This window comes from Magnolia sinica, chromosome 2, assembly GCF_029962835.1.
Source record: "Magnolia sinica isolate HGM2019 chromosome 2, MsV1, whole genome shotgun sequence".
NCBI classification, from domain to species: domain Eukaryota; kingdom Viridiplantae; phylum Streptophyta; class Magnoliopsida; order Magnoliales; family Magnoliaceae; genus Magnolia; species Magnolia sinica.
Genome location: NC_080574.1, coordinates 101,623,867 through 101,648,593, shown reverse-complemented (window position 1 = coordinate 101,648,593; position 24,727 = coordinate 101,623,867). Strand labels below are relative to the sequence as shown.

The 24,727-nt window shown below is 40.0% G+C and overlaps 1 protein-coding gene across 1 annotated transcript in view; it reads right to left on the bottom strand.

Annotated features, from left to right (window-relative positions):
- Positions 1 to 522: 522 nt before the first annotated feature.
- LOC131226624 (peptidyl-prolyl cis-trans isomerase FKBP17-1, chloroplastic-like) overlaps positions 523 to 24,727 on the bottom strand; it is a gene marked incomplete at its 5' end in the record, with an annotated part of 59,165 nt that continues 34,960 nt past the window's right edge. Inside the window, one exon of the mRNA XM_058222206.1 lies at positions 523 to 1,035. Within this exon, the coding sequence (XP_058078189.1) occupies positions 901 to 1,035 (135 nt within the window). The remainder of the gene's footprint in view (positions 1,036 to 24,727) is intronic.

Sequence of the window (24,727 nt, the reverse complement as noted above, 5' to 3'; positions counted from 1 at the left end):
ACCACTTAGCCATGAAACAATACGTACAATGGTGAAGGACAACAAACTTATCTCATCCTGGCTGACGTGAGACCCAAAACAAGCTCATATTTTAAGTGTCACACACTAGCCTTCCCTCTCGATTTACACATACATCCCTTGTGCTTACAGAATTCTTTTTTTTATTTCCAAGACAGTTGTATGGAACTCTGAAAACAGAAAATGCAAGGACACTGACACAGGTTTTGATCTGAAAAGTGCTGTTTGACTTCTCTTTCAGTTGACACAATCATACAACCCCTATATTGTGACATTTTTTTAAGATAAACCAAAAATCATTAAGAAAAACAGGACAAAAAACACTGCCACTAACCAAAAAGAAATACAATCCAATGATCATGAATCCCTTTGAAACTACCGAGATAATGACTAAAGGCTGAAAGACTATCCTCAATCAACCTGCTGTGTTTTCCATCATTTGATTCCAATCATGAAAAGCTCACCTCTCAAAATGCCATGACATTCAGGAAGCACCATAGTCGATTCCACAATCAAATATAAGCTCTTCTTAATTACTTAATTGAGAATACTTTGCCATCAAATATTCTTCAATTTCTCACCTCCTGCAGTCACCATAAGATGGCAAGAAGAAACATCTTCCAGAATATCCATTAGTCAAGAAAGGCCAAACCTTGCCATCCCAACATAAACGTCCACCAGCGATCTGTTCTTCATGACCTACTCAACCCCAAAATAATTGAAAGAAGAAACACCATTTCTTTGTGGTGCAATGAGGAACACTACATTGTGACCTAATAATTGCACTTTCATCTTTCAACAACAACATTTTGATTTTGGAAACTGGGAGACCAAATTTACAGAAGAATAATGCCTACCGATTCGCTTTCAAATGCAAAGTGCTTAAGGCAAAATATTTGGATGCCTTACACTAACCAATTCAATGTCAAATATAAGAGTGCCTAATGTAGAGCCTTCTCCATTGGTGAGACGGGTTGGATTGAAAATAGTGGTAAACAGCCTCTGCCTGTCGAAGAACTGAAAATCATAGAGAAAACAAAGCAATTGTAAATAATAAACCAACAAATGGAATAATCCTAATAGTAATAGCATGTGCATGTGAGATGAGTACTGAATCCAAATGTGACCAACAGAACACCATGTATAGCAGAATGAGGTCAGGTCACAATCTGTTCATGCTGAGGTACTTGGACCAACCACCATGTATGCATTATACAGGAGAGGGTACCTCTTTCACCACATCCAAGTTTATTTCTCAGCTCCTGGAATAGCCATAAGCCGAAGGCAACCTACTATTTTGACAAAATAACAGTGTTTCAACATAACTTTTATGGGGTTTTCTATGTTCTTTATTTGGATTACACTAATCAGTTCAGGTAAGACTGAAACATGTAAATCGACAGAACTCTTTTCCAAGTCTTGCATCCCTACTGTTTCCCCTCCGGTGGGTTCGTGCAATAACCAACTCACCTAGCAAGCTGGATGCACTTTTAGGGTGAAAATGTAAGAAAATTGATCTCCCCAATTTCCTGTTTTTCACCTTCAAAATCAAAGTTTGGTGCTTGAGATCAATGTCAATGCATGAGATCAGGCATAGATATTGCTTTCAACTTGATTTCTTGTAATCTATTGAAAATAACAATAATAATAAAATTAAACAACTAAAATCACACAGCCTACCTTTGAGGTTATGAGCCCAAATCCCTCTCCAATCTAGTGTTTTGATGCCAAGCAACTTGAGTGGAGTTGTTCAAAAAGATTTCCTAAGATTTTTGCCAAAAAAAAAAAAAAAAAAATGGATTTTCTTTTCTTTTCCTTTTTCTCAATTTCAGGTATTTATGTTGTTATCAATCAATACTTGCGAAATATATTCCACTCAATGTTCGAAGTATCAGTATCGCTACAAGTTTCACTAGCCCGGGGATATGGAAATAATATCGATATCGGCAATAATATCGTCAATAACCAGAAATGCAGGGAAACATTGGGAAACATGGGGGAAATGATGGAATTTTTCAGTGAAACTTTAGGAAATGCTAAACTACACATAATAATATATTTGAGAATTAAAAAAATACAAAAAGAATGCATATACGTAGTGAATTTCCATTTAATGGTGACCTAAAAGCATGTGTTGTTGTACATAATCAGGCCAACAATCCCATCAATCCCATCCATGCATCCAACCATCCAACCTTCCATCCAAACATCCATCGATATTTCAGAATATTGACAACACACGATACTTCTCCGAAAAATCGACGAAAACTAGGAAGGAAATAAAAGATTGTGGTCTCGATATCACCCATGTTGCAATAACGATAATATCGCGATATTATAGATATTATCATCGACAATTTGAATACTACATACAACTATGCGCCCATAAAAAATTTTGAAATGGAAAGTTTTTTTTTGTGATATCGATACATTGGCGATACAAGCGACACCTAGAATTTACACAATCGAAAATATTGGCGATATCAATACATTGGTGATAGAAGCAAACACCTGGAATTTACACAGTCGAAAATATTGGCGATACATTGGTGATACATCGCCGATACCTGGAATTTCTGATACTACCACTATTATTGGTATCGTTGAGCTGGAGATACGGATAATATCAGGGATATTTCTATAATATCAAGGATACTTCGAACAATGATTCCACTAGGATTGTAATTGATACAATAGTGATGAGGACATCACTTCACGTACACCATGCGTACGTATCAGAGGAGGCGGGTCACATCGATTTCCATGTTTCTAGGTGAGTATCCATGATCGTACTGAAGACCTCATGTGCATGTGCGAGCATCTGGAAGACTCCACACTAAGAAGATGCACATGGGCTGCTTTATGGAATGATCCAGACTGTTGGATCAAAGGGACGTGACGATCGGGCCGTTGGATCATGTGGTCGGGCCGTTGATCGCGGAGCATCCACACTAGTTTTTCTTAGATTTTACCATCTTGTAGGGTTTAGTTTTATTTATGTTATGTTTGGACACCATTATGAGTGTTTTTAGTTGATTTTAATTAGATTAGGGCTATTTTTGTCAAATTTCACAAAACAGGGTGTTTATTGTAATTTTCGAACTTTCTTGAAGCTATAAAAGAGGGTGAGTGTGTGACCTTCTCCCTCATTGGATTTTGTGATTATTTTTTTTAAAAAAAACAAGCTCTTGCTTTCTTCTTCTATCTTCATGCGATTTGAGGATACTTCCATGCGATTTGGAAGAGAGATTAGTGCGAGGCTAATCTTCATCAACAGAGGTGCGAGGTCTCCGTCCATCCCCACACCATCTTCTCTCTTCTCCTCCATCAAGGTATTTTCTTCAAATTTTGCGATTCTCTCATCCTAGGCCTTCATCCTTTCATTAATCCATCTTTCCTTCACCTTTCAACAATCACAAACCCTAACCGACCTAACCTATCCATCCCACGCCACACGTGTAACCGTACGGCCACACATGTGAATCCTTCGGGTTGGCTGTATTGTAAGACCCTAGCCTGAGTATCCATTTCGTTCCTCTAAGTCCCGCGGTCCTACCAGTTGAATCCCGGCGACCTGTGACCTGTAGATTTCATTTGCGGTCATCCTTAAGTTCCATCTTGCTTTTCTGACCCGGATCGACTCGAAACCTATGTCATTGCGACCGCATCGACGCCGCGGTTCCAACGCCGCATCTGATGCATAATTCCAACATGAACATTTTGAGATATGGATCCCACCATTTTTTGCCATCCATCATGCTTGTGGGACCCACCTAGACCCATGGGCACGTTTTCCCATGTGGGCCCCACCTAGTGCTCTCTTTTCTATGCTAGCTACTCATAGTCTAGCAATGATGGACTCCCTTCTCCAAAACTCATCATGACTCTCTTTTACTCTTTTCTAGAATTCATCATGGGATTTCCTATCTATCCCATGTAATTTCTCTTCCGAAGCCAAGCTCTCTCTCCCAAACTAATCATTTCTCTCCCACAACCCTTTTCTCTCATTTTCCCTCTCCTTCCTTTCCTTGCTTGGTGGAACGTCCACCATTTCTCCCAAAATCCAGCAACATCTCCCTCTTCTCTCTCCCTATCCCACCCTCTAAACACCATCTCCACCACTAGAATCCTTCCATTGGAGCTTTGGAGCTTGTGGCTTGAAGTTGGAGGAAGATCTTGAAGGTGGGTGATGCATTGAAGCTCTCTTCTTCTTTCATCTTGTTGCATGTTCTTCTCTACATACTTGGGAGTATGTAGGACCCACCAATCAATGGTGGAGGTCCTACATGGCTCCATGAAGTGAGGCCAAAGGCCTACTACATGCATGCACGTTTCCATGGTGGGCCATTCTCCAAGGACCCACCATGATGGATTTCCTCTTTGAATCTAGATTATTTGGGGTCATTTAGACTTGAGATGCATCGTGGGGATGGCATCCCCACCTTAGAATTTCTTGGATTTGTATAGATTACATGCATGTATGATCTATGTAGATGTGTGGTGTGGATGTGTTGGTGGAGGGTTCATAGTATCGGAACCCTCCCCTTTGGTCCCGATCTCTCTCTCTCTCTCTCTCTCTCTCTCTCTCTCTCTCTCTCTCTCCCTCTTTTTCTCTCTATTTCTTCCTCTTTTGCTATTGATGTTGGTGGCCCACTGATGTGATCAGAAAGTCCCAAATCCACCAGAATTTTGGGGACATCTAGGCCCACCTACTGGACATCCAGGCCCACCATGACATGCATGGGTTGGATGGCCTCTAAACATGGATTTTCTTGGAGATTTTGGTATGGTAATGGATCTGAAAATTTTATGACCCATCTAGGTGGACCCCACTTGATGTATTTGGGTATAAAACCCTTTGGACATTTTTCTATGGACTGCATATGTTGCTGTCCAAATTTCTGGCCCATTTGTGGTATGATTTTTGGGCATTGTTTGGGAATGTTTGTGATGCTTTTTATCCCTGATTTCTTAGGGAGTTTTCTGAGGCATGGACCCCACTTTGATGTGGTATGGGGCCCACATCCATTACCCCTTGATTGAGACCTATGGGATGGGCCAAAGGAGGCTAACTGTCCAGAAATTTCTAGACAGTCCAGCAACATTACATGTTGGAAACAATCATTTTCATCTTAATTTTTGGAGTAAGTGGGCCACTCCAGTGGACCCCACTTGCTATCCATATGTGGACCATCAAACCTACCAAATTTTCAGTGATTTGGGCAAGCCTAGGCCCACCCCATGAGGTGTCATTCATGGGGACAGCAACATTGTGCAGTAGCAGATTTTTTTTCAGGAAAACATTGCTGTCCATTTTTGTTTAAATATTTTGGGCTTGTGTATGACCTTAGAATTTATTTCCATGGTGGCCCACCTTTGCTGGGACCCACCTTGTATGATGTGGACCATCCAAATTACCAGATTTTTGGGACAAGTGGCTGGACCAGCCACCTTGCTGGATGTCCCATGGTGGTTGACGTCCAGCAAGGCTGGCCGTCCCACCATCATGTGGCCCACCATGGTGTAGTGTTTCATCCACCGTTCATCCATCTGGTGTGGCCCACTTGGACGTGGCACACTCCTAAGTGGGACGTCCAAGGTGTGGCCCACCTTGAGCTTTAGATGGGGTAGCCGTCCAGAGCCCCCCCACCCCCCACTATTTGGGCTGCTGCTGGACCTTCAGTCCAGCAGAAAGGCCCACCTGATTTATGTGTTTTGTATGCACTCTCTATGTGGTGGGGCCCCCTGTACATGTTGCTGGACCACCCTGGACTTGTATCTTAGTCAGAAATGTATTTTTACTGGGCTCCAGCAGGCCCAGATAGCTGGTGGGCTGAAAATCCAACATGATACTCTATAAATGTGCATTGTTTATGGCTGGAGTTTTAAGGGTGTGGGGCCCACCATATTGTGAGGATTTGTGGAGATGTTTCATGCTTTTATTCCCTTAAGTTTGGGCTTATTTAATGCATTTTGGAGGCCCACTTTAATTGGGTTATAAGGACCCTTAAACAACCAAATTTTTAGGACTCCTTGTAGGCCCAAATGGGCTGGGACGTCCTAGCTAGGCCCAGTGGATTTATGGGCTATGTCCATCATTATGTTGGGCTGGTTGGGCTGAAGTATGTATGTGTGGTTGGGCCCTTGGTTGCCCACCAAATCAACTAGATTTTTAGGCTAAGGTTGTAAGGCCCAATTGGCCTAACTTAGATGTGATTCTTGCCCATGTGTTTGGGATAATGGGCTGCCCATTAGGCCCACCATAATGTATGGATTTGGTGACCTTAATCTTGGGCCATAACCTTCCCTTTGGGCCCATGATATTGGGTATGGATTGGGCCATGTATTGCCCTTTGGACCCTTGTTGTGTATCTAGGCCTTGGGCAATTTATTTTAGGTCCAACATGTGATGTATGTGGTATGTATATAGCTGCCCATTTCCTTTGTATGATTGTACTCGGGCCATAGGCCTTTATTCTTGGTAGAATGTTATTGGGCTACCTTCTTGGGACAAATGGTGGTTGAATGTCCACATTTGTAGCCCCATGGTAGGCCCACTTGCCTCTATGAGTGGTTAAAGCTCCACCATAGACTCTTGTTAGGCCCATTCTCATCATTTAGGCCCATGTCATTGTCTATCTTAGACTTGTGGGCTACTAAAGGCTATTGGGCCCCCACAGGTTGCATTCCTTATGAGAAATTGTCTAAGTACCTAGACTTTACTTGATTAGGAGGAGAGTACATCTTCACCGCATTGGCATCTTTGTTCATCTTCATAACCCACTCCCATACGCATCATATGCATGCTTGGTTGAGATGTGATTGGTCATGGTTGTGCCATTGGGCAGGATATTTTGGTATTCCCTGAGGGATGGAGTTTCCCCTCTTGAGCACGTTGGATGCTTGGAACTGATGCGTGATTGATTTGTGTGGTTCATGCATCTGGCATTACATAAGCACGTGGATATTCGCCCTTACTTCATCAGGGCCGTAGCCACCACAAGTATATCATGGATGGCTGGATTTGGACACCGGGAATGTTACTTGAGCATTTAGGGCACTTAGGATGTCTTTAGAAGAAAGCCCTTAAACCTTCATGGTACCAGGAGATGCCTCAACATCGAGACCGAGTGGAAAACATGAGCGCCCGAGTGCCTTATACCATTAGACCACGTCTCCCACTATTGCGTGGTCAGTTGAGATGGGGTGTGGCCTTACTCGCCTGAGTGAGGGGTCAATTGCTAGGCTAAGTTTGACCAGCACATAAATGGGTCCGCTACCGTCGAGCCTTGCTGGTGATTGGCTGTCCACAGGCGGGTAGTGAGGTCTCTTACGCTCATTAAACTGTGCGGCTAGGAAAGCAGCAGTCGGCTGGCAGTGTATTTGACCCCGGTGGTTTTCCTAGAGTGGAACTGTATGGATATGTGGACCAGATATGAGGACTGGCATGATCGCATTTGCACTTTGCAAATGACATTGGCTATGTAGGCCTCTTGTGCATCGCCTTGGTATGGTGCCCAGTATTCATATGTCGCATTGCATAGCCTTGGTACGGCTTACTGCATTCATGCTTGGTATAACATAGCCTTAGTATGGCTGTTGGCATTGATGGTATTCATGGTTCATGCCGCATTTCCACATTCTCTGATATTGCTTTCCCAGCACTGGTATTACACACACTTACACCGCCCTTTAAGCTTTCTATAAGCTTATGCACAATTGATGCGTGCATGAGATTCTAGGCAATAGCCGTAGCTGAGGAGCGAGGAGCATGCCGAGGACCCTTTTTGGAGTTGCTTATTGTTTAGATCTTGTATTTCCCTTTTTAACATTATACCTAGTAGAAGTTTTAATTCCTAGTGGATTTTGTAATGTTGTTCCTTAGTTATCACACGTGGTTACTATGTTATGATCTTGGGTATGCTCTTATGGATTGGACCTATGTTATAGAAATTCTCCTTGTAGGATCCCTGGATCGGAACCTGGTGAATAGGTGCCAGGAGCCGAGAATGGGGTACTACGGAGGCTGTCGGTGCTGGAATTGGCTATCGAGATTCTTGTGAGTTCCGGTCGCCGAATCTGGGGCGTGACATGTATGGCCACACCTTGCCCCTTTTTGGCTTTCCATCATCCTTATATCAAAACCCCTTTCTTCTATTCCCAAAACCCTAACCCTAAACGTAAATTCCCTAATTTTCCTACTTTCCTAAATTACCCAAATCCTAATTTTTACCCTAGGTTGTATTAGGTTTTCTACTTTGAAATAGACTATACCCTATGCTAATTGGATGTCCCTACATCCATTAGATCCTAGTTTCTTTTTATTTAATGATCTTATGTGACGATGTTGGTAACTTAGGCTAGGATCATGCATGATGTTCTCTTGGTTTTCATGGGATTCATGATGATTATGGCAATGCTTGTGTTTTTTTGTTAATTGTCTTAATTCTACTACTTGGTCTTACATGTTAATTGGTTCATGCATTGGTCCTGTGTCAAATAGACTTCTGCAACGTATGGTTGACCGATATATCATGATTGATTGAATACGGTGATATATTGACATTCATCAAAGATATACATGGTATTCAAGTATTCTATAGTTTTCTAGGTTTGTATCGTAACTCTAACCCAACGATACCAATATACAACCGATATACTATCTGACAAAATAGATACATAAAACACGAGATACACTTCATCAAAGCTCCAAGTAAAAAACAACTGCCATTTCGTGTTGAACCTCAATATAAAGTCCTACTTTAATACCTAGAGGCCCTTTGCACCTCACTCTCTTAACCAATTCTGAATAGTAAGTTCTTGAAATTCCATTAGTATAATCTTCTACAAACTTAGTTCCTAGTTTTGGAAAGAACAATTTTCCATAAAAGGTCTATTTATAATCAGCTGGAAGGTGTTGTTTCATTTTGATCTCTATTTTGTCCTAGAGTGTGGTGTTCAAAAATGGTTACATAACGGCCATTACAGCCGTTGTTGTTGTTGGTGCGTAACGATACAATGGGCACAGTTAAACGATATGGCGCCATAACAGCCATTACAAATGGCCTGTTACAGGCATATAATGGCCTGTAACAGGCCTATAATGGCCGTTATGCCTGTAACAGGCCATTTTGGAATGAACACTAATAGAATATTTTACCATTTTTTCTGCAAATTTCATTAGGTAAAAGGTATAAATGACTAGGGAAAATCAACATGTTTCATGCTAGGGACATGTACAATTAAAGCTATTTTCCTACTAAGATAATTGATCGAGAAATATAGGGAGAGGAGGAAGTATATCCACATGGTATTTATTGACTTAGAGAAAGCTTACGATAGAGAGAATTAATCTAGTCGGTGTTGGGAAAGAACGGAGTTTCAACAAGATATATTAAAATGAATATGTATTTGGGATTAGTAACAAATGTAAGGACCATTAGTGGAGAGACAACTGAATTCCCAATTATTGTAGGCTTGCACCAAGGGTTAGCATTGAGCCTATACCTTTTTACATTGGTTATGGTCTTATCGACAAGTTAACAAGGCATTTGCAAGAAGAGATCCCATAGTGTATGTTGTTTGCAATGTTTGAAGTATCCGTATCTCTACAAGTTTTGCTGGTCAGGGATATGAAAAGAATATCGATATCATCGATAACCAGAAATGCAAGGAAACATGGGGAAAACAGTGGATTTTTTCAGCGAAACTTCAGGAAATGCTAAAATACATATATTTGCATATTTAGGAATTTTAAAAAATGCAAAAAGAATGCATACATAATAAGTTTCTATTTAATTGGGGCCTAAAAGCATGTGTTGTTGTAAGAAACCAGTCCAACCATCCCATTTCTCCATCTAACCATCCCATCTATCCATCCAACCATCCAACCACCCATCCAAACATCCATTTATATTTTAGAATATCAACAATAAATGATATTTCGTTGAGAAATCGTCAACAACTGGAAAGGAAATAAAAGATTGTGGTCTCGATATCACCCATGTTGTGATAATGATAATATCGTGATATGATCAATATATTGTCAACAATTTGAACACTGCATACAACCATGAACTCATAAAAAAATTAAAATGGAAATTTTTTTAATAAATAGATTGGCGATATCGATATATTGGCGATATTATCGAAATATCGCTGATACATTGGCAATACAAGCGACAATTGAAATTTACAGTCGAAAATATTAGCAATACAAGCGACATGATGGGGACATCACGCGCACACGCACACTCCAGCTGCCCCCTCCCCCCCCCCCCCCCTTCTACGCACGTACGCTAGAAGGAGGGCCCCACCGTTGATCTGGATCGATGACAACGTCCAAGGAGGGCCTCCTAGTTAGAAGTCCGAGTTTTGCCTCAAGAGAGCGGGCCCGATAGCCAAGAAAAGCCCGTCATGGGATCTCATGTTCATGACCCACTAGTCGGATTGATTTCATATTTTAGGTTTTGCTTATTTATGTTATTTAAAACATCGTGAATGCTTTAGATATCTTTGATTGGTTTTTATTTTAGTTTACTTCATCACCAAGTAATAGGTTGCGCACACATGGGGCGAGTATAGGGGTTTCCCTATAAATAGGCACCCCTTGTAGTTCTTTTGATTCATTGAAGATTAATAAAAATTCTACGTTTTCCCACTCTCTGAGTTGTGAAGCCTAATTGGGTGCGAAGCCCTTTTTTCATCGAAAGGTTAACTACCGTGGTGCGAAGCCACATCTATCCCGTTTCACCCCCATCCATCGCCATCTCTACTACCCATCTCCTATCATCCCTTCTTCTCATCTCACCTCATCATCTACACTTCGAATCAATCATTTATTGCAGCAATTCTCCTCCCCACAGCAGAATTTCAGAATCTAGCCCTACAGGAGGGTTGAAACTTCGGCGGAGTACCACGCACAAACCGTACATCAGATCAAGCTGAGATTTGGAGGTTTTGGAGTCCAACCAGGGCCAAGATGACATTTTTCTGAATAGTAGGTCCCACACACATGCGGCCGGGATCACACGCACATGAGTCTGGGCCATTGTTGTTGTCCACGCATGCGATATTTCTCTGGTTCGTCTCTCTTGTCTCTTTCACTCCGCTTTCACCCAAAATCCCTACACCTAACCCTAAATTACTCAAATCTCAAATTTTATGCCCCTTTTCTTACCCTAGGGTTCCCTGAATTGGAATTTCTGAATCCTTTGGATTAGGGACTGATTACTATGCATGTGTGGATGATTATTTCTTATCTTTGAGTATCGTTTGGTTCATAATTTTTATTGATCCAGCCCTATCATGTGTAGGCCTGGACCCGCATAGATTCCCCTTAATTGAATGTTTGAACTTTCATGTGGGATATGGAATTTGTGTAATCATTTCTGAACTAACGTGATCTTAAGCTTGAAATCTCACATATCATATCTGAATTTCGTGTCCTACATCAAATTTGGTATCAAAGCTTAGGGTTCATATAGGGGAATGCATTACATGTTTAAGGTTTAGTTGTTTGTGTCCATTACGCATCAATTCCCATCATATATGGCTGTTTAGAGGTCCATAAACCCTGACATAAGCTGCTGAAATTTTCTGTTATACCCTTATTTGAATTATTTTAGAAATTAACTTAGCTTTCTATTTCTAGGTTTAGAAACTTTCATTTTCTGTTTTTTAGAAACTAATTTTTTAGAAACTTTCTTAATCTGTTTTTAGTAACTAATTTCCTTTCCTTTTTCTTTTTTAGAAACTAGTTTACTTTCCTTTTTCATTTTTAGAAACAAACTTTCTATTTTTAGAAACTTTCCTTTTACATTTTTTAGAAACTAGGTTGTTTTTTTTTTTTTGAAACTTTCCTAATTTGTTTTTTAGAAACTTTCCTTTTTTTCGTTTTTAGAAACTAGGTTGCTTTTCTTTAGAAACTTTCCTAATTTGTTTTTTTAGAAACTTCCCTAATTTGTTTTCTTAGAAACTTACCTTTTTTGTTTTTAGAAACTAGGTTGCTTTTTTTTTTTTTTAGAAACTTTCCTAATTTGTTTTTTTTTTTATAAACTTTCCTAATTTGTTGTTTTTTTAGAAACTTTCCTAACTTATTTTAAAAACTTTCCTTTTAACGTTTTTAGAAACTAGGTTGTTTCTTAAAATATTTTTTTTAAAAAAAAAAAAAAAAAAAAAAAAACTTTCTTATATTTTGACAACTATATTGCTGAATTTTGGTTGGCACCCTATACTAAACATGGAACAATTGCAAGAGTCACTAAACAAGTTGTCCCAGAAGTCGGAGTCTTTGATTAAGCGCTTGGATATGGATCAATGCTTTGAACAACTTGATGTGTGCAATGCCCAACTTAGGACCTCCGCTGGGACAAACCTTACCATTAGGGTGGATGTCCAATCTCAGGCAGGTGGCCAGGAGGATAGACCAATGAATGGAGTTGGCCAAGGCATCAGTTATCGGCATGCCCCCGTACACCCACCCCATGAGGGACATCAAGACCACTATTTTGAGGGGTACAACATGTGCGGCCTTGTGGCTGGAGAGAGTACACCAGAGGCTAGTGTAAAGTTACCCACTGAGGTCATTCCGGTAGTGGATGAGTATCGTGATGTTTGTCCTGATAATCTACCGGATGAGTCTCCCCCTAGGAGGGATATAGAGCACACCAGAACATGGGACACCGTAATACCTACAGCCGAGTTTACGTTGAATAGTTCTGTCGATAGGTCCACAAGTCTAAGTCCTCGTGAAGTCGTTACTGGTTATAAACCTAGGAAACCTATTGATCTTGTCCCTATGTCATTGTCTCATAAGCTATCAAAGTTTGCAGAGTCTTTTGCACATCACATTCATTCATTGCATCAAGAAATCAGGCAGAAGATCATGACTAGTAATGAACATTGCACATTTTTTGCAGACCAGCATAAACGTTTCAAAGGATTCAATATTGGGGACTCTGTGATGGTTTCCATCAGCCCCGAGTGGTACCCTCCGAGGGCCATTCATAAGTTACAAGCGCGTAGCACTGGAATCTTCAAAATTATAAAACGAAACAATCTCAATGTGTATGAGGTAGATCTTCCACCTTCCATGAGAATTAGTTCACATCCGATGTGGAGGATATAATTACTTTTCAGGGGACCACTAATACTTTGTCCGGCCCTTCGCCCACCCATTCTGATTTTCCATATTTATCCCTTGAACCGTGGCCCCTTCCTAACCCATTTTCCCAGCCTGTACCTCCCATACCTACCTTCCTGACCTTTCTTCCCAGCCTCTACCTCCCATACTTACCCTTTCCGACCCATTTTCTCAACCTCTACGTCCCATACCTACCCGTCCTGACCCATTTTCCTAGCCTCTACCTCCTATACCTACTCTTCCTGACCTTTCTTCCCAGCCTCTACCTCCCATACCTACCCTTCCCAACCCATTTTCTCAGCCTCTACATCCCATACCTACCCATCCCGACCCATTTTTCCATCCTCTACCTCACATACCTACCCGTCCCGACCCATCTTCTCAGCCTTCACCTCTCATACCTATCATTCTCGACCCATCTTCCCAGTCTCTACCTCTCATACCTAACCTTCACACACCCAAAAAGGAAATAGAGGATATCCTAGACCATCAAATAGTTTCAACGTCGGACGGCGGGTATCAGAAGTACCTGGTTAAATGCAAGTCACGCCCAGCTTCAGACAGCACATGGTTCACTGAAGAGGAGCTTCAGAGAGTTAATCTTAACATCCTGGAGCGGTTCAGGAGTTTTATTTCACCAGTGGGAAAATCTTCGCAACCGGGGAGAATTGATGGGGACACTACGCGCACGCGCACACTCACGCCGCCCCCATACGCACATACGCCAGAAGGAGGGCCCCACCGTCGATCTGGATCGATGACGACGTCCAAGGATGGCATCCTAGTTAGAAGACGGAGTTTTGGCTCAAGAGAGTGGGCCTGATAGCCAAAAAAAGCCCATCATGGGATCTTATGATCGTGACCCACTAGTCGAATTGATTTCATATTTTAGGTTTTGCTTATTTATGTTATTTATAACATCGTGAACACTTTAGATTTCTTTAATTGGTTTTTATTTTAGTTTACTTCATCGCCAAGTAATAGGTTGCGCACATGGCGCGAGTTTTTGGATATAGGGGTTTCCCTATAAATAGGCACCCCTTGTAGTTCTTTTGATTCATTGAAGATTAATACAAATTCTGCGTTTTCCTACTCTCTGAGTTGTGAAGCCTAATTGGGTGCGAAGCCCTCCCTTCATCGAAGGGTTAATTACCGTGGTGCGAAGCCACATCTATCCCGATTCGCCCCCATCCATCGCCATCTCTACTACCTATCTCCTACCATCCCTTCTTCTCATCTCACCCCATCATCTACACTTCGAATCAATCATCTATTTCAGCAATTCTCCTCCCCACAGCAGAATTTCAGAATCTGGCCCTACAGGAGGGCTGAAACGTCGACAGAGTACCACGCACAAACCGTACATCGGATCAAGTTGAGATTTGGAGGTTTTGGAGTCCATCCCTGGCCGACCAGGGCCAAGGTGGCATTTTTCTGAATAGTGGGCCCCACACATGTGCGGCCGGGATCACACGCACATGCGTCTAGGCCATTGTTGTTGTCCACGCGCGCGGTATTTCTCTAATTCGTCTCTCTCCTCTCTTTCATTCCGCTTTCACCCAAAATCCCTAAACCTAACCCTAAATTACTCAAATCGCAAATTTTATGCCCCTTTTCTTACCGTAGGGTTCCCCAAATTGGAATTTCTGAATCCTTTGGATTAGGGACTGATTACTATGCATGTGTGGATGATTATTTCTTATCTTTGAGTATCGTTTGGTTCATAATTTTTATTGATCTAGCCCTATCATGTGTAGGCCTGGACCGGCATAGATTCCCATTAATTGAATGTTTGGACTTTCATGTGGGAAATGGAATTTGTGTAATTATTTCTGAACTAACGTGATCTTAAGCTTGAAATCTCACATATCATATCTGAATTTCATGTCCTGCATCAAACACCTGGAATTTACACAGTCGAAAATATTAGTGATGCACTGGCAATATCGATACATTGGCGATACTTAACGATACATCGCCAATACCTAAAATTTCAGAGACCACTAGTGTTATCGGTATCACTACCAATGTTATCGGTATCACTACTAGTGTTATCGGTATCACTACCAATGTTATCGGTATCACTACTAGTGTAATCGGTATCGTTGAGCTGAAGAGAGGGATAATATCGGGGATACTCTGAACAATGGTCGTTTGTAGATGACATAGTTTTGACTGACAAGACAAGGGCATAAACACGAAGCTAGGTTTACGAGGGGTGCCTTGGAATTTGAAGGATTTAAAATTAACCAAACTAAAACAGAGTATGTTGAGTGCAATTTTAGTAACAATAGGAGTGAAATGGGGAATCAATTAAGATTGCCAACCAAGAAGTTTTCCAAAATGACCACATCAATATCTTAAATCGATAATTCATGAGTAGAGTGATTGGGAAGGATGTTGCCCATAGAATTCAAGCGGGACAGAAGATATGGAGATGTGCCTCTGGAGTTTTATGTGATCATTGTGTGCAAATTGAAAGGGAAATTCTATAGGATAGGTATAAGACTAGCAATGCTTTACGGAACAAAATGTTGGGCAGTTAAGAAACAACACGTTTTTAGGACGAATGTACCTGAAATGAGGATGTTAAGAAGGATGAATGGAAAGATAAGGATAGAATTAGAGATGAGTACATTCAAGCAAGGTATTCAAAAATAGTAACATATTGGCTATTACGTAATGAAACAACTATGGTCGTCCTACAATATGACGTCGTAATGGCCTGTTCTAGAAAAAAAAAAAAAAAGGTCTGTAACGGGACTATAACGGCCATAACACAGCCATTATGGCCCGTAACGAACAATTACAATAACAGCGTCACGCATATATAAGCCCTTTAAAGAGGGTTTTTTTTTTTTTTGTATTTTTTGCATATTTCTCCCTCTCTTTCACGTTTTACCTTTGATGGAGTGATTTTAAGCAAATTCTAATCGAATGTTCACAACCATTGAAGATCAAAACACAAGATTTAAGCTTCAATCGACGAATAAAAAATCCAAAGCCAGATTAAGGGAAATAAGAAAATTAGGTAAAAATTTCCGTTTATTCTTGTTTTTTTCCTGTAGTTAAATTGTTGAATCAACATGATATGACCAAATCGACCAAATATTGCTAAATTGTGCTCAATTTGGCCATATTTGTGGTTTTTTTTTTTTATTGACTGTTCTTTTATATAATTTTCTACAATTTCCAAAAAAAGAAAAATAACTTTCCATAAAATGTTCCATGTTTAAACTGATAACGATGGGTGGAGTTTAGATCTACACATGGATCCACTAAATCAATGTTTTTAATCTCCTTTTCTAATTTTTGAAAATATTTGGTAATTTCCAGCCATTTTTTGGATCAATAGTGACAATTTTTTTTCCTCAAATTTATTAACAGAAATGGTGTCAAATGGTTAAGGATATGCATTAGTGAGATACATTACACATATTGCATAAATTTCAGGCTATGTTGTGATCATTCAAGTGTACCCAAATCGACCCAACACTTCATTCAAACTCTCTTATTTTTTGCTCAAATTTCTCAAGAAAAATGGTGTGAAACGGTTGGGGATATGCATTAGTGGAATGAATCCCATAAATTGCATGAATTTGGAGCGGGTCATTCAAGTGTACCCAAATTGGCCCGAAACTATTCATCCAAATTTTATTTTCAATTTCTACTTTATATTTGTTTAAGATAATGTTGTTTTAACACTATGTCTATACTTTGTTTAAGATAATGTTGTTTTAACATTATATGTTTATACTCTTGGCAGGAGATTAGGACTTTGGGACTAGTTTCGGGTTGACGACTTGAGCCATGGGTTGGTTTAATACTTGGAGAGTGGAGTTGGAGTTGGTGGCTTGATGTCTTTGGTGTGGACGTGGTGACAGTACTTATTGTTTAGGATTGTGAGTAGAAAAAAAATGGCACAAATTCTAAGCTATTGGGTGTGATGTAGGAAACATGATTTAATCCTAGCATGCAACATTGAGATTGTGAAAGAGTCTATAAAGTAATTCAATTAACAAAAAATGCTAACCCACCACGTAATTAAGAGTAAGTAATAGGAAATAAAATCTGATTTAACATAAATCACATGCTCGCATGCTAAGAAATCACATAAATCAATTAAAATTAGGCCCGATGGAAGGATAGAACTTCTAATTTAGCATACGCACGTTCCACACTCAAGGGACTGACTTGTAGGTTCTATGATTAGGGCTACGAAGGAAAAAATCTGAAATTTGAAAATTTAGGGTTTATGAAAATTGGGAATTTTGGGATTAGGGTTTTTTAGAATTCAGGGAAAAGATGAAATTAGGAATAAATTTGGTGAATTGGTTAAGGGGATTGATGGATTTAGGCATTGGTAGAGGGGAATTAAGGTTTTGGATGAAAGTAAGTTAGGGATTTTGGGGTCCTCAATGGTTAATTTCGATTAGGGTTAAAGTTGGATGATGAAAAGTTAAAGAAAAAGATGATTTGGATGGTTTTGGATAGGAATGGAAGAAGAGAAATGAAGTTTTTTGGAAAAATACATTTTCTTGGATAGAAAGGAAGAGAGAAGGAAGATGATAGATGGAAGCCTTGCACCTCCGTGGAATGGGGAATGGAATCACACCACACCCAAGCTCCAAATCACATGGAGTATTCTTCAAATCACATGAAGAAGAGAAAACACAGCATTTTTCTATTCAAAATAATGGCATTAGGGCTTTATGCACTCCCTTTTCTCTTTTATAGTCTCAAAAATGACCTTTTACAAAAAGGCATTCCCAGATAAGATTCTCAACATAAATATGCTTAATAAATTAAAAGTTGTTCTTAACTCCTTAATGTCAACACAAATATAAGTTATACCAAAATAATAAAGCATGTAAATAATCTAAACAACTAAACTATTTCATAGCCCACGGGGGTCCACGACCAAGATATTCGATGATGATGATCCAACGGTCCGATCGTCGTGTCCATCAAGCTCCTATATATAACCCATGTGCATCTTTCCAGTGCGGGGTCTTCAAAGATGCATGAACATGCCCGTGGGTCTTCAACGTGGCTCGGAATGTGAATTGAGCCAAATAGGCCCCATATAATGGTCGTCTAGCTATAAGGAGACTGGCTCGGCCCTCCTTCAGCATAGTGCTCAGATGTCCTCATTAATTCCCCTCGGTTGAGGAGAATTCGCCTCTGGTGAAATAAAATTGTGGTGATGCTCGAAGAGATTTGGGTCTCGTTGTTTCTGTATGGTGATGCTCCATACAGAAACAAACACATATTTGAGCGACTGAATAGTGTTGCGTCTTTGTCATACAACCAAGGCCTGCCCAAAATGATGTGGCTTATATCCATAGGCAAAACATCACACCACAACATGTCCGTATAGGAACCAAATTGGATGGTAAAGGGACAATGCAGAGAAACCGGAATCGAAGACACATCAACCCATGAAACTCAGAACGGCTAAGGGTGAGGAGCGACTAGCATACCTAAGCGGTCCACGATGCTAGCAAAGACCACATTGATGCAACTGCTACTATCAATGATCACCTTACAGTTTTTGCCGCTACAATTGGCATAAGTGTGGAAAATTGAATTCGTGCACCAATCATCAATTTCTACAATATGGATTAAGGTGTGGCTAACAATTGCAAGTGGCACAGTCTCAACTTCTTCAATTTGATCACTGGCTTGTGCATGGACATTTTCCCCAGTGTCGAGGTTCACCCGAGGGGAGGCTTCAAGCTGTTTGACACAAACATTGATCGTGGTCAATTGAGTCGCAATGGTCCTATGGTGCGCTTCAATGGCTGTCAGACGGTTGTTGATAGCATTCAAGGCCTCGACAATATGTTTTAGATTAATAGAGGGATGTATGCCAAAACCACGTCCAGAATGAGTGGGCATACACAAGGTAACCCTAGGGCTAGGGTAATGTTATTACAAAGACAACCAACCTAAAAATCAAGTTGGACACACTAGGGACACTAATTTGAAAATTCAGCACGCCGCTAACCTAAAATATTATGCTGAAAATTCAACAGGATAGCAATTTGAGAGTACCAAGCTGAAAATTCAGCAAGAGTGTAATATGAAAACTACAAACTGAAAATTTAACAAGGCGACAACCCGAGATTACTACATTGAAAATTCAGCAATGGTAATGTGGAGAACGCAAGCTAAAAATTCAGCAATGGGACATTCCAAACTAAGAACAAAATTCAGCAAGATGAACATAGATTCTATATGTAATGTATGTTCTAACAACCCTATATGTAAATTCTACCCTAAATATGACTCTATCCTAAGTGCAACACAAAAATCATATGGTAAACCTATGGCTCTGATACCAATTTTGATGTAGGGCACATGATTTAATCCTAATATGCAACATGGAGATTATGGAGGAGACCATAAAGTAATTCAATTAACAAAAGATGCTAACCCACCACATAATTAAGAGTAGATAATAGGAAATAAAATCTGATTTAACCTAACTCACATGCCCGCATGCCAAGAAATCATATAAATTAAAATTAGGCTCGATGGAAGAATAAAACTTCCAATTTAGCATACGCACATACCACACTCAATGGACTGATTTGTAGGTTCTATGATTAGGGCTAGGAGGGGGAAAGAATTAGGAATTTTGGAATTGGGGTTTTTTAGAATTTGGGGAAAAGACAAAATTAGGAATAAATTGGGTGAATTGGTTAAGGGGATTGATGGATTTAGGTATTGGTAGAGGGGAATTAAGGTTTTGAATGAAGGTTAAGTTAGGGATTTTCGTCCTCAATGGTTAATTTCGGTTGAGGTTGAAGTTGGATGATGAAAAGTTGAAGAAAAAGATGATTTGGATGGTTTTCGATAGGAATGTAAAGGGAGAGATGAAATTTTTTGGAAAAATACCACTTTTTAGATAGAAAGGAAGAGAATAAGGAAGATGATAGATGGACGCCTAGCACCTCCGTTGAATGGGGAATGGAATCACACCATACCCAAGCTCCAAATCACATGGAGTATTCTTCAAATCACACGAAGAAGAGAAAAAATAGTTTTTTTTTTTCAAAATAATGGCATTAAGGCTCCACGCACCCCCTTTTCTTTTTTATAGTCTCAGAAAAGATCTTTTACAAAAAGGTGCTTTCAGATAAGATTCTCAACATAAAGACGCTTAATAAATTAAAATTTGTTCCTAACTCCCTAATGTCAACACAAATATAAGTTTTACCAAAAATAAAGAAGCATGTAAATAATCTAAACAACTGAACTATTTCGTGGCCCATAAGGGTCCACGATCAAGATGTCCGATGATGATGATCCAACATGTCCATCAAGCTCCTATATGCAGCCCATGTGCATCTTTCCAGTGTGGGGTCTTCAAAGATGTACAAACATTCACAAAGTGTTCGAAGTATCGATATCACGACAAGTTTTGCTGGCCAGGGATATGGAAACAATATCGATATCGCCGATAATATCGCTGATAACCGGAAATGCAGGGAAACATGGGAAAAACGGTGGAATTTTTAGCAAAACTTCAGGAGATATTAACATGTATATATTTGCATATTTAGAAATAAAAATTAAAAAAAAAAAATTTGTAAAAAGAATGCATACATAACAAGTTTCCATTTAATGGGGCCTTAAAAGCATATGGTGTTTTAAGAAATCAGTCCAACCATCCCATCCGGCCTACCATCCAACCTTCCATCCAAGCATCCATCAATATTGCAAAATATCAACAACAAATGATATTGTTGATATTTTGCATTACCGATATTATCAATGAAATGGAAGATTGTGGTCTCAATATCACGCATGTTACGATATTGATAATATCGAGATATTATCGATACTATCAATGACAAATTGAATACTACATACAACCATGTGCCCATGAAAAAAAAAATTGAAATAAAAAATTTTCTAATAAATAAAATTTTAATGATGTCAATTCGTTGGCAATATTATTGAAATATCATCGATACACTTATGATACAAAAATTACCTAGAATTTACATAGCAGAAAATATTGGTGATACATTGGCGATATTGATGCATTGGTAATACAGGCGATACTTAGAATTTACATAGTTGAAAATATTGGCGATTACTAGAGCTGGGCAGAATCCGACACGATCCGACCTGATCCGATCCGATCAGATCCGAACCGAAGGCCAAGATCGGGTCGGATCGAGTAGGCCCACTCAGATCCGATCGTATATTGAGTCGAGTTCGGATCGGTGGCCAATCCGGACCGATCCGATCCGCATAATGTTCATTCAACATTGTTTCCTATACTGTTGTCCACTTGAGATTGGGATATACCTCATTTTTGGTTTAATACCATAAAATGATCTAGAAAATTAGATGGATGGCATGGATGAAATAAATACATCATGGTGGGGTCCACAGAGCACCAACCACCAGCCATTGGCTGGTGGTAGGGGGAGTAGCCGATCCGTCATCTCAGTCTCAGGACGCACACGACTCAAGGTGCATTGAGCACCAAGCTGTCTGACATAATAAAAGGGAGGGGATTCTCCAGGGAAAGGTGGTTTCCTGCGCAAGGATGCCATGTGGGGCCCACTTCAATGTATGTGAGAAATCCATTTTGTCCATATGTTTTGCAAGTTCATTTAAGTATGTGCCACTAAAAATGAGAAGGAAACAAAACTAGAGTGGGTCACACGAGAGGGAAAATTGGGGAAAGAAATTCCCACCATTGAAACTTTTGGGCTCCACCTTGATGTTTATATGCTATCCAATCTGTTTATAAGGTCATCCCCAATGGGATGAAGTGAAAAAACCATAAAGATAGCCTGATACAAAACTTTTATGGCCATATGAATGATTCAAAGGTGCTAGCTGAATTCCCACTATTTCTTCTTGTGTGGCCCAGTTGAGTTTTGTATCCATCTCATTTTTAGTGGCACGTCCTAAAATGGAACTTAAAAAACAGATGGACGGAATGGATTTCTCATATACATCGAATTAGGCCCCACATAGCATCCTTGCACAGAAACTGCGAAAGGCTTTCAAAGGAAATCTGCATGAACGCATCCCAAGGAAAGAAAGTTTTATAAAGGAAGCGGATTGGCGGGTGTACCAGGCATGTATTGACGTCAACAAGTTTTGTGGGTACTGTCATGAGGTATGTGTTATATCCAAACTGTCCATCCATTTGGCGGGCTCGTCTTATGGCTTGAGCCGAAAAATAAGACAGATCTAAAGATCAAGTGGACCACACTGCAAAAAGCAGTGGGGGGTTAAACATCTACCATTGAAACTCTTTTAGAGGTCACAGAAGTTTCGGATTAATATGAAATTTGTTTTTCCTCTTCATCCATGTAGTTGTGACCTTACTAACAGATCAGATATGGAAAATAAACGTTATGGTGGGCCCTACGAATTTTTTAACGCTGAAAATCTTTTTTTTTTAATTTTCAAAATAAAATAAAATAAAAGATTCGATCCGAACCGTACACAACCCGATCCAACTTGGTTTCCCTGACCGAGTCGGACTCGGTTCGGGTCAGGCCAGCAATGCAACGAATCGGATTGAGTCAGAGGACCCGGACTCAGTCCCGGATCAGATTGACTTCAAGTTAGTGCATTTAAAATTTCGGACCGAGTCAAGTTGGACCCAATCCAGTCTAACTCGACTCAATGCCCACCTCTAGTGATTACATTAGTGATATTGATATGTTAGTGATACTTAGCAATACATTGCTAATACTTGGAATTTTTTATACTACCAATGTTATCGGTATCGCTACCAATGTTATCGGTGTCGCTAAGCTAGAGATAAAGATAATATCAGAGATATTTCAATAATATCGAAGATAATTCGAACACCGCATTCACACGTGGGATCTTCAACGTGGCTAGGAATGTGAATTGGGCCAAGTGGCCCCATGTAATGGTCGTCTAGCCATAAGGAGGCTGGCTCAGCCCTCCTCCTTTGGTATGGTGCTCCGATGTCCTCATCAGGGTGGCAACATTGTCAAAAAGTAGGTGCGAATAGGTATGTAAAAAATGCAATTACTATGGCAGGTTACTAACTAGAGAAATTAAAACAACATTTAGCACAACAAAATGGGCAAGTCGTAGGGTGCCAAGCATTCCAAAACAGAATAGAAAAATGATACGAAAGAATCTGAAAGATATTAAGGAGAAGAAAGCTATTGTACAAAAGAAGTAGGACGTTGTTGATGCAGGTCGAGTTAAAGTTTTTTAGCCTAATTATATGGATATGGGTGGTCACAACAGTGTTGACTCTAATGAGGATTCTGATGGAGAGGTGACGACAATGAAGATAGAGAGCCCGTGCACCACTCGTGTAAGGTGAAGAACGTTAGCAACTGTTTGAAGGTGGTTAGTTTGTGTCATAGGGGAGGTAGTGGGATTGGGACTGGAACTGGAAGTGTTAGTGGAGGGGTGAGAGTGAGAGTCATGGTTTGTTCGGGAACCTACGGCATGCCTTCAGCTGACGACAACCTTCATATGCTCCTCCAACTCCAAGTGAAGGATATGGAGCTCATGCTAGAGACTTGGATGATGTTGTTGTGGAGATGGGGAGAACTTCGTGTGATTCCATTTGTGTAGAAAATAAAAACAAGCAAAAGAGGTAGACACAAATGTGAAGAAAAATTGTTGTTGAGAAGCATGGTAGAACAGCACTCAAGCTATTCATACAAGGCAACATAGCTCTAAATGTTGCAAACTCTCCTTACTAGATTACTAACTCCATTCCCTAGATTCTAAGCAATTTCAACAAAAGAAAATAGCTTAAATTAACAAAAACTCACTGATTGAGTTTTTGGTACCACATGCTCTCCGTTCTCGATTTTCGTACCCAAATCTCCTTTTCTCTCCAAACAAATGAAACCGATTGGTCGAAACCCCCTTAGGAATGTAATCCAAGTAAAAAAAATTCAGAGAAATTGGTTTTTTTAAGATGTTTGGCAATTTTCCCTTTTTTCACATGGGGACTGATGCAGGTGTGCAACATTGTCGATAAGTATCGCACGCATCAATGATATCAAGCAATACATGACCGCAACACTTTGATTATATCGGAATGTATCGAAATATCGTAGATATATTCCGATATTATCGCGATATTTCGATTGAAAATCGGAATGTATCGAAATATCGTAGATATATTCCGATATTATCGCGATATTTCGATTGAAACAACGTTGCCTATAGATACTATTCGCAGATGTTCCTACCATATTCCAGTCCATCTGCTCTACCATATCATCTACCTTACACTAATTGACAGGGAGACAAAGTTAGAACATCTCTTCTCCGTCTTCGTCTATATTTTGTACAGAGATGGAACGAGAGAGCTATTCATGATAGAGAGCGAGGGAAGAAAAGAGGTAGGCTGGCAATTGAAGACTCTAAAGAGAAACTAAGAGAGAGAGAGAGAGAGAGAGAGAGAGAGAGAGAGAGAGAAGTAGAACATCTCACCTCTGTCTTCATGTATACGCCTTGAAGAGAGGGGGTGACAGTTGAAGACTATGAAGAGAAGATGGGTTCCTCGAGGGCACAGACTTG